This window comes from Lepisma saccharinum, chromosome 22, assembly GCF_977018435.1.
Source record: "Lepisma saccharinum chromosome 22, izLepSacc3.1, whole genome shotgun sequence".
In the NCBI taxonomy this organism is placed as follows: domain Eukaryota; kingdom Metazoa; phylum Arthropoda; class Insecta; order Zygentoma; family Lepismatidae; genus Lepisma; species Lepisma saccharinum.
The window spans coordinates 46,371,059-46,382,801 of NC_139250.1; the positions used below are offsets into that span (position 1 = coordinate 46,371,059).

At 46.4% G+C, this 11,743-nt stretch overlaps 2 protein-coding genes and 1 non-coding gene across 3 annotated transcripts; 2 read left to right on the forward strand and 1 right to left on the reverse strand.

Annotated features, from left to right (window-relative positions):
• Positions 1 to 817: 817 nt before the first annotated feature.
• Positions 818 to 2,152, forward strand: LOC146004851 (uncharacterized protein F54H12.2-like). The gene has a single exon (XM_083143876.1). The coding sequence runs from the start codon at positions 818 to 820 to the stop codon at positions 2,150 to 2,152; it is 1,335 nt and encodes a 444-aa protein (XP_083000002.1).
• Positions 2,153 to 4,267: 2,115 nt separating this feature from the next.
• Positions 4,268 to 4,984, reverse strand: LOC146004852 (death-associated inhibitor of apoptosis 1-like). The gene has a single exon (XM_083143877.1). The coding sequence runs from the start codon at positions 4,982 to 4,984 to the stop codon at positions 4,268 to 4,270; it is 717 nt and encodes a 238-aa protein (XP_083000003.1).
• A 4,545-nt stretch (positions 4,985 to 9,529) lies between these two features.
• Positions 9,530 to 9,602, forward strand: TRNAK-UUU (transfer RNA lysine (anticodon UUU)). The gene has a single exon. It is a non-coding gene; the product is annotated as a tRNA-Lys (tRNA).
• Positions 9,603 to 11,743: the final 2,141 nt, after the last annotated feature.

Here is an 11,743-nt window from a genome sequence, read left to right on the forward strand (position 1 = left end):
GAACATCCAATAGAGTTGCCAGATGTAAACAGAGGGCAATAAACCCCCCCCCCCTCATAAAAAGCTACAGTAAAAACCCACAGTGTCGTCAACTCTGTGCCCCTCAAAATATACATCATATAAAGCTACGATGAGCCCCACATGATGATTCGAGCCTCAGTAAAAAAACCCAGTAGGTTAACAACACTGTCAAACTACGGCAGTGTTACCAGATGTAAACAAAAAGCAATAAACCCCCCCTCATAAAAGGCTACAGTAAAAACCCACAGTGTCGCCAACTCTGTGCCCCTCAAAATATACATCATAAAAGGCTACGACGAGCCCCACAAGCCCCAAATGAAAATTCAGTACCGGGCCACTTGTACTACAACATTTTCAAAGACACTGTCGTACTTGTGTGCCGGGAAAGTGAATATGTGCAACCAAACTGTACTCTGCCCCACCGAGCTCCAAATGATGGTTCGAGCTCCAAATGATGGCCCAGTACCGGGCCACTAGGTCTACTCGTCTACACGAAAGCAAGACAAACCTGCTGACAAAAGCCGAAGCTAAATTAAAAAACATGACCGGTTCCGGTATAAATGCTAGAAAACGAAAACGTGTTGGTCAGTCGAAAGTCGGGTGCAAACGTGTGCGTGTCAGTACAGCAGGTAACGAGCGTCGTCGTCGGCGTAAGACACCCAAGAAGAAAAAGAAGACAACCACCCGTAGCAGCAAAAAGAAGAAGAAGGTCACCACAGTAACCCAGCGTCAGCGTCGTCGTCGCCAACACGGACATAAGGATATATTTTCGCCGCCGTAATCACCTAGAGACAGAATGGAAGGTGTTGCATCGTCACTGGATATTTTCGAGGAGCCGTGTATTCAAACAGGCATTGTGGATAATTACATAGAGATTTGTCACCCTATAGCCTCGATAGAAAATCAAAATGTTATAGAATTTGTGAGTCAAGGAACGGACGAGTCCTACAGAGATCTGGCTACGACAAAACTATACTTAGACCTGATAATGACAAAACTGGACGGTACCCTATTGAAATACAACGACCTTACGACAAAACAGTGGGGAGTTGTGAACAATCTGGCACATTCGCTCTTCTGTCAGTGCTCCGTTTATCTGAACGACAAACTGGTTACCTTTTCGAGCACCAACTACCACTACAAGGCTTTTCTGGAGACGGTAATCGGCTACGGCGAGGATGCGGCGAAAACTCACCTCACATCCAGATGTTTCTACAAGGACACAAAAAATGAAGCGAATGCTGCTACAAACGAGGGTTTTGCAAAAAGACGAGAGTTGTTTCAGTGGGCAGATTCCTCCGCCACGGAGAGCACGGAACTCCAGAACCATGTGGAACTTAGCACCAACCTGCATGCGGATTTTTTCAAGCAAGAAAAGTACCTTCTGAACAACGTCGAGTTGAAGGTTGTGCTCACCAAGGCGAAAAACGAATTCATCATGTGGGGAGACACCCCAAATGCACCGGTAACAATAAAGATCAAGCGAGCAACGCTACACATCCCACATTTTAAACTACACCCAACCTACCTGTTGGCACACAGTAGAGCGCTAGAGAAGAGTAACGCAAAATATTTTTTCAAACGATCCGAGTTGAAAACCTACACCGTTCCGGCCGGAGGAAAATCCCTGACACTAAACAACATCACCAACGGAACAATTCCAACCTTTCTGATATTCACAATGGTTCCAAACAACGCCTTCGTGGGGAGCGGAGACACGAACCCGTTTTATTTGACACCCGAATCCTTGAACTACTTTGCATTGTACCTCAAGGACCAGCTGGTACAGACGGCGCCCCTGGAACCGAACTTTACATCCGGAAACTATGGAGGCATCACACGAGCATATGATACACTCTTCACAGGAACAAATATTTATCATGCAGACAAAGGGCACATGATCACCAGAGAAATGTTTACCAACGGTTACTTCATGTTATGTTACCAGTTGACACCCGATCAATGCGATGACCCGTCATGCAGAAGTTTACCAGATAAAGGGGAGGTACGCATCGAAGCGAGATTCAATTCACCCTTGACACGGTCCATGACGTGTTTGATATACCTCCTCTATAATACTTCGGTGGAGGTCTCAAAAGAGAGGGGCGTCATTTACAACTACTCCGGATGAACACGTACGACATCCACAACGTACTCTCTGGAGATGCTGTGACCGGAGACGTTTTCCACGGTGTTTACCCGAGTGATATTCTTGCCGACGTGGTAGTTACAAAAAAACCAGCAGCCCTCGTTGCTAACACTCATCCGTCCACCAAAAACGGAGAACATTGGGTCGCCGTGTACATCGACAAGGAAGGGTACGGCAAATATTTCGACTCCTACGGAAACATTCCTATTCAGCCAGCCTTTGCCCGGTTCATGAATCGAAACTGCATATCGTGGGAGTACAATCCACGTCAGTATCAAGATTTGTTCAGTACCGTCTGCGGTCAATATTGCTGCATATACCTACGTCACGAATGCATGCGAGTTCCCAAACGACCCTTTCACGTACACTTCACAAACGACCATGTCCGAAACGATCACATCGCGATTCAAATGTTTGGTGCGTATTTTTCGCATCCTCCTTCTACCACTACTCCCACCCCGACTAGCTGTACCATTAACCCTAATATACAATGTGTGCAATCATGCTGTAGACTCATCGATCGTTTCTCTTGTTCCTGTTGTTGCAGACATTAAGAAACTGAAGGCGGTACCTGTCACTGCTCACCTGGAGATCATCTTCCTGGACGACGACGACGACGACGACGACGACGACGACGACGACACCGAAGGCGACGGCAGCGGCGACGACAAACACCTCACAACAGCGACCATTCGACATAAGAAGAAGAAGAAGAAGAAGAAGAAGAAGAAGACAAAGAAAACGCATCGCGGACGTCGATAATGGAAACGACGACGACGACGACGACGACGACGTTCCCGGCGGACACCACGATCACCAACTCCACCAGTGGGCATTTGATTTGCCTACGGCAATCTCTAGAATATCTGTCTCCAACTAAAATTATAATTCTAGGGTACGAACTTGGCGGCGGCGACGGCGATACCAATGGACTAGAGAAGTGTTTCCCGGCGGTGCTGCTTCGTTTCTCAGAACGAGATGTGCCCCTCTGTTGGACTCTCTTCCGGGACCTGCTGCTCAATATCAACTGGAACCAAATAATAACATTTTTCCAAACAGGTGACGGTTACACAAGAGTACTCCGCGACGGCGACGACCACGTGATGGTCGTCCATACAGACTATTTATTTTCAGAACGCATTCTTGTGTTTCTAGTGGGCGACCAACAACTTTGCTTGACACAAGATGAACTGAAACGATTTCTACGAGCACGACGCACGCTGGCAGCCTACATGTGTTACTACGAGGGGTTACACCCACAGGCTGCTGCGTACATGCGATACTGTGTCGCAAAACATAACGTCGTCAGCCGTGATGATGTGTCCCACCCACTCGTATGTCCTCGGATCGACCTTCTCAGTGCTGGGCTACTGCGCATCATTCGTGCGCACGTGGCCTCATGTCTTCAAACATAAATACCCAAAGTGAAATACCCACCCGACCAGTTATATTTGGGATCCTGTGACCGTCGCTGCTGCTGCTGCTCGAAAGACCCTCGTCACCCACTACTACTACTACTACTACTAGTACCATCAACAATGGCCGCCGCCGTCGCCGTCGACCCCAGAGCAATTCTCTTCACCGTGGATGACGCCTTCGAGGTTTCCGTTGTTGGCGAAAAGGATGACACTAGGATCGTGTTCCGGAAGGATGGTTCCCGAATCAGTCTCGGCACGGACAAATATACAGAATTAACCAAATCAATGGGACTTCTTACAGACATTTTCCACGACCGTCGTCTAGATTGCAGCAAACGACGCACCGTAAAATGTGTACTTACACCCGACTTCAGCATCATCATTCAGGATTGTGCTCGCAACTTCACGGTAACCCTCCAGGATGGCGGCGAGATCCTGCTGCTGGACGCACGACAATGGGAGACCTTCATGCACATGTATCACCCTATATTGAAGACCTACTACCGACACTGGCACGCCCAATGAAACCGGAGACTACCAGAACTACTACTACTACTACTACTACTACTACTACTAACACCACTATATGTATTCTCTAGTATATGAAGCTTGTACGTACTAACACTACAAACAAAGAAAAAATAAATAGTTTAATACACATTTATTACGTTTTTTCATTTCACATGTATATTTTTTGTAGAACCGCAATACGTGCACGGCACAGAACGCAACAATCCGTGGTCTTCACGGCACACGATGCACACACCAGAAAATGACCACACGGTAGGTAAGCTATCTGTCTCTGATGCACATAACAGATGACACAGTGTTGATTGTCCTCCATGTTCACATTCACCGCAGGGGCGATAACGGCCGTTGCGTCCAACTCTTTCTCCTCCTCCTCTTCTTCCCCATCCACGTCCGAGGAATCGGCTGCTCCCGATGTTGCTGCTCCAGAGATACCTTTGTAGAGTTTTGTAGCTGGAGGTTGCTCCGCGTCGGCGACGGCGCCGTCGACGACCGTGGACGTCGCCGCAGACAGACCGTCTGCGATCATCAGACGAAGGTAGATGCACTGAGGGTACCATTTTCTGTGTTCTATCCATGGATTTTCGCCCCGCTGCCATTGATACAGACGTAGTCCACAGTAGTAGCATCGAACCACGTCCCCGAATCCACTGTAGAAGAATCCGGCGTCCGCCATTTCCTCCGGTCGAATGGTTATCGACTCGGGCCAAAGTGGACTGTATGTCGACAGGCGACCCTGGTAATCGGCGTAAGTCGGAAACATCGGGTACCTCCTGTTGATGCACACGGAATTTGGATCGGCACTTCCGAGCCTACGTTGCAGTTCGGTACCCAGCGGAGACGTCGTGGAGACAGCGGCGGCGTCCATACCATACACTCTCGTGAAACTCACTACTACTACTACTACTACTACTGTTAGCCCAGCACGTCGTCGTCCTCCTGCTCCTCCTCGAAGGCGGCGGTCGTCCGGAAACGAAGGGGGCCCCCCGCACAATGCCAAGCATGGCCGCAGGCCATGCTTGGCCTTGTCACACACACACACACACACACACACACACACACACACACACACACACACACACACACACACACACACCGGGTTTGTGTCCTATTGTTGACGAACCATATCTATCTATCTACCCGATAGGTTACTACTACTACTACTACAGTCTACTCTGATCAACCAAGTCCGGGCGGCGGGATTCGAACCCTTCTCTAGGCTAATCGGGAATCGAACTATCTCCTTCTTCTTCTTCACAACACGTCATCTGCTGGACCCTTTTTACACTATAGCGTGCTTCTCGGTCAGCCAAGTCCGAGCGGCGACGGCGACGGGATTCGAACCCTCCTCCTCTAGACTAATCGGGAATCGAACCATTTTGTCTCCACAAAGTATCGAACCCGCCGCCGCCGTCGGCGGAACCTCTTTTAGGCAACAGGATCCACCTTACGCTATAGTGTGCTTCTCGAATCCAAGCGGCGACGGCGGCGGCGGGATTCGAACCCTCTACGCTAATCGGGAATCGAACCATTTTCTTCTTATGTCTCCCCAGAACCCGCCACCGCCGCCGGCGGGACCTCTTTTAGGCAACAGGATCCACCTTACGCTATAGTGTGCTTCTCGAATCCAAGCGGCGGCGGCGGCGGGATTCGAACCCTCTAGGCTAATCGGGAATCGAACCATATTCTTCTTCTTATGTCTCCACAGAGTATCGAACCCGCCGCCGTCGGTGGGACCTCAACAACACTATATCTTATCCGCCGCCGCCGCTATTCTGTCTCCCACGGTCGACGATAAATACAAAACATTACATGTAAGGATGCATACCGGACAAGTTAGGTGAGTGGTTTACGTGACAGACTTCGAATTCAAAGGTCGTAGGTTCGAATCCTCGTCCCGACAACCACACACCTAACTTGTTCTGTATTTTCACAACCATTACTACATGTTTGTTCCACTTTTCCTCTCTCTCTTTCTTTTTTCGCTCGCCGCTACTCTCTACTCTGACCTTTTATGCTGACCCCATAACATATTACGTTACCATATGTAATCGACCGCATAACATATTACCTACACATACTCGAAACCTACATCAAGACAACTTTCAGTAATTCTCCTCTTAGGTACTTTCTCTACCCGATTCCACTCTGCTGCTGACCCACAATCACCGGTATTTATTCTGCAAAATATTTTCTTGTTAGCACAATCATTACTACAGAACCATCATGGATACACGCTACTCTTCGTCGTCGTCGTCGTCGTCGTCCTCGTCGTCGCAGCTACCAAACACTATCGCTGGTGTAAGTATTCTTTTTCTATCACAACTCATAGGAGAACCTCCGAACAACAACAACAACAACAACAAAATCTCGGTCAGTGATTTTTTATTCACCTATTGTTGTGTACAAACACATCATCATAGTACTCGACACCATCACCATTATTCTTATTTCATATCGTACTTTGCCGCAAGATTTTTATCGACACCTACAAAATTTTCTTTACGAAAAAATTTGTACAAATCATAGCTGCTTCGTAGGGTCCAATGGGATTTCACAGGATCTTGTAGCACATTTTGAAAAAAAACATCGATCTCCGGACTTTCCTTCCGCATCTGCTGCATTGTTGTATACAGGGCGATCAATCCTTGTATCTCTTTCTCTATGCGCATGGCATTCGCTTCTAGTATCTGAAGAAATTCGTTCGTATGCTCCCTCCGCACAATGTATTGCAGATAGTACGACGTCTCGTTACTATCCTTGCTGTCTTGCTCGCAAGGCTCGCCTCGGTGTGTTTTCTTGCAGGGTAGGCAATACTCCCCTGGGAAATTTTGTGATCCTCCTCCTCTTGGTGATGGGCCCTGTGAATACAAAACAAATCACACTACTTCATCCATCTCACACACACACATACTTATGGTGATTTTGTTTTCTGTCCAGGTTCGAACCGTGGACACCGTACAGAGAGATACTATTGAGGTGGACGGACGTGTCATCTGGCAGTCGTCATGCGTATTGGAACGTCGCGCTGACATCATTTATTTACCATTTGCAGCGACTCCTAGTGACGGGGTGCCTCTGAATCTACCACCACCACTACCTCCCCATTTACAACCTTCAGCACCCCCACTTTCCCCTCCACAACCTCATTCACAACATCCTCCTCCTTCTCCTCTATCACGGACCTCCACATTCGTCCCGCGGGCTAACATCCCCGCCGCAACCTCTACTATATCTCGTTCACCTGTAATGGCATTATATCCAACGGGAATAGCAGCGCATACAGCAGCGATCAAACAAGAGGACCCTTTACCATTGGTGTGCAAACGATCACCAACCTCTCCATAAGGTAAGTAACAAACTGTTTAGACACACACTCACCATACTATATTCCGTACTTTGTTTATTCTTTGGCGAATAAATCTGATGCTAACAGTGACGGGGACGAGGTGCTCGACGAATCTTCCACGGTCACAATTGAATCTTCCTTTTTTTCGTCTTCTCCGTCTTCTTTTGTATTCTCTGAACTTTTCGTCGACACCACTTCTTCTTCTTCTGTCTCCTCTTTTCTTTCTGTCAATGAGGATAACATAGATGTTAATTTCACACGTTTATTCTCACTGCCAGGAAAAAATGAGGAGTACAAACCCTCTTTCGATTGAGCATGTTGGTCAAAAAAACTGCCGAACACACTATATATCGGTAAATATTTATCTTTTTCCACATAATGACACTCAACTAAATTCATATCATCCGGCATGTCCCCCATGAACATATCCCCTATTGTGTGTCTCGGTGTCAGACGACCATGAAACAGACTTAAATAACCCCACACCGCATTCCACCCATACAGAAATTCGTCGTGCGCAGCATCCATAGCTTCCTTTAAGCGCGACATTTTACCCGTATCCAAAATAAAACAATTTTGGAAACCACCCACTCTTCCTATCGTATGCTCACCCACTTTACATCTAACAAACTCCTCCAAAGTAGCATATAGAGTACCTTTCGGCATACTTATATGCTCTAGATCTAATTTCATCGGATTACCTTTTCTAATTTCATATTGCGTCGTACATTTTTTTAACGACCACACTTCCTTCCCAAAATTCACCCTCTCCCTCTCCATACAAACACACTTTTGCCTGAAATTGTCTTCCGCAGCATGAATGTAGTACGGACCACTTAATTCCCCGGTCCGTAACATCTCGCGAATCACAGACTCATCATCAGTCACGAAACTAAAATGATTATACGCAGGTAATCTATTGTGGAGCATGAACGACTCGCACATACGAACTTTTTCATTTTCCACATTCGTTTCGAACCTACATTTATCGCTTGGTCCGTAAAACCATTTCGCCATCGAAAACGGATCGGCGTCATCGTGTTTACCCATTGTTATTAACATCTCCCCTTTACCACCAATCTCCACGTCCACACAAAAACGCCAATATAACATGTTGTTCGACATTTTGTTTGACCTAACACAATCAATCGAAACAAACAAACCTTCAATCCAACCTGTAACGATACAAAACGTTTATATTATTACCATACTCTAACGTACCACTCGAACCAAACACATTCTCCCCCCAAATACCACATATTTACCTACTCGTTACTGCCAGAACCTGCTGCGGATGCAAACAAAATCACACCACACATCGGCTCTGTACTCTCAATATATACACTTACGCCAAGGACACATTACCCAAACAAGTACCGACAACACCACTTACGTATTCACGGAACGCACTCCCATCTACATCTTATGCTCACAACCTTGACAACATACCACGGACCGGACAACCTTGCCGCACCTACAGACATCGCACTCACCTTGACATTATCCCTCCGACGACGACGACAATTCAAACCACTTTTACTAACCCACATTCCCGAGCGTCGCGCAATGCACTACAAAGCTGTACCGACAAACGCCTCCGGCTCCAGACTCGCCGGCCTTGCGAAACAAACATCTCACTCACCTTGTACATGTTCCCCCACTCTTAAACAACCACATTCCCGGCTGTATATACTCTAACACTCATTACCTATTCAGTTCACATTTTACTCGCCTTTCCTTCTCAATAACGAAAACACATTCCAGATTTATAACTCCGTCTTATTTATTCTTCTCTATCACTCGTTTCAGATACCGCCTGCCATCAGCACGGACCTTACCATCGTCTACACGAATCAGCAGCGCCAGGGAAACCGATGTAGCACCTATTCATCACCAATAAACTATAACATCTACAGCTTTGTATTTTTTCACAACACCTACGTCAACGACACACACACACACACACACACACACACACACACACACACACACACACACACACACACACACACACACACACACACACACACACATGTTTTACTCATACCTTCTACAACCTCTGTCGCCCGGATAGCTCAGGCGGTAGAGCATTAGGCTTTTAACTTAATGGTCCAGGGTTCGAATCCCTGTTCGGGCGAAAGCTTTTTTTTCAAACAACGTCATCTTCGCTTCTTATGCTCATCTACAAACTCCTACGCTTTCGGATACTTACGTAACCTCACGTACGATTGCGTCATACTCGCCTACACCCTCCCCCATCGTCCAAAGTTAAATATCTACCCTCATTTGCATAATTTCAAGGTAAACAACTTTTATAGCCTATGATACAACTACTCCTCGCCTTCACCTCCCCCCGCATATATCATAATTTGAATGGGGGGGGGGCAAAACACCATATGTTACCTGTTGTAGAATGCAAACTGATGTAAATCGTACCTCTAGTCAGAGAAACGTCCTAAATCAAGTTGAAAGAGATGTAAAATAACTAGGAAATGAATATTAAGGTGCTGTACCTTTCCCAAAAATACAGAAGGTTGTTTCGCGTTGATGGTAAAGATTTCGATCACCAAGGAGCAGCACGTAGGCATAGCAGAGAGCAGCCAGAGCCAGTAGGATGAAAGTACTGTGTGTTGACTTGCAAAAACGATGGTTGGTGTGTGAGTGAGTGTTTATATGGCACCAAAAATTCCAGTATTTTAAGAGGGGTACATCTGTGCCCTTTCCGACGTTGGTTATAGTTATAGCCAGATAATTAAACAGTGCCACATGAAAGCATTCCATGTGTCAAAGAAGGGCATTAATGCAGTGTTGAATCGCCATAGAGCTTGCACTGTACCTGTTGCTGGAACCAGTCAAAGTGGGCCTCGGACATATCGGAAGCCCAAGCGTTCCTCCGATGTTGTGCGGAAAGTGAGATCCTTGGTGCGATGTGAAAACCCGGCAAAGCAAAGAGTGATTGCACAGGCAGTGCAATGTTTCCCTGCAACTGTAAATCGCATCATAGCCCAAGATTTACAACTTGTGCGGAAGCACAAGGCTCAAGTTCGTAAGTTGCGTGCCTCACATGCCCAAGAGAGGAAGACCAACAGTCGGAAGCTCTACGAACGCCATCTGGCAGGGGACCGCTGTAAGTATGTGGTGTCCCTGGATGAAGCATGGGTGTATCTGTCGGGATGTGGTAAAAAAAGGGCCAATTACTATCGTCCACGTGATGCAAGAGGTCGATCTGAGTGGGTACGTGAATGTGCTGAAAGTTTTCCACGCGGGTTCATTGTTGTTGGTGGTTAATGCCATAACGGCAAACTTCCACTGCGCAGACTGGTAAAAAAGGCTAAAATAAATGCAGCCTATTACCAGACGAATATTTTGGAGCCACTTTACAGACATGATATTCCTTCTCTCTATGGCAGCGACACATCTCGTGTTGTCATCCACCAGGACAAGGCTTCCAGTCATACGGCGAAGTCCACGCAGGCATACATGGATCGGATGGAACGTGAAACGGGCATTCATGCAATCCCCTTTACAGACATCCCTGTGAAATCCCCCGATGCCTTTTCCATGGATTTTTGTGGGTTTCCGTTGTTGAAACGAGTCTTGGGAAGCAGACGGCCCCTCACAATTGAGGGTCTTTGGAAAGCTTCTCATGAGGAATATGATCGTTTGGACCAATGTGTTCTTCAACGCAGTCTCCTCCAATGGAAATTCCGCTGCCGGGCCATTGCTGCAAGACAGGGGTATCACGTGGAGCACCACCGCTCGTGGCGTCATGGTTTTTCTTAAGGTCAGGTGGGTTCTAACTTTGTTACCATGGACATGAAACGACCTTCTGTATAACTGTTTTCAATCCGATCGTTTGAGATATGTATTTTAGGACATGAAATCAAGTAAAATGAATACACTTTATTACAGTGGCGTCTCGTGGCCTCAAATTTGGCCGCTTATTTTTTAAAGAATTTAAAATACGTATAATGACAATTCACATGAATTACAAAAAAAATGTATTTTTTTCTTCTAGACTACAAAACTGGACTTACTTTTTTGAAAGAATTTAAAATATAATGACAATTCACAGGATTACAAAAGAAACAGGTATTGTTGTGAAACATACCTTTGTACGAACGTTGATTCCTGTTCTTCTGCTCAGCAAATTTTGTTATTACTTTTTCGTTGAAGCCCTCTATGTTTGAAATGTATTCTATCTCTATTGTAAGCAAGTGCCAAGCCATTTGGTCTGTCTTGTCCCATTGCATTTCTTAAGCAGGTTTTAATACGCTT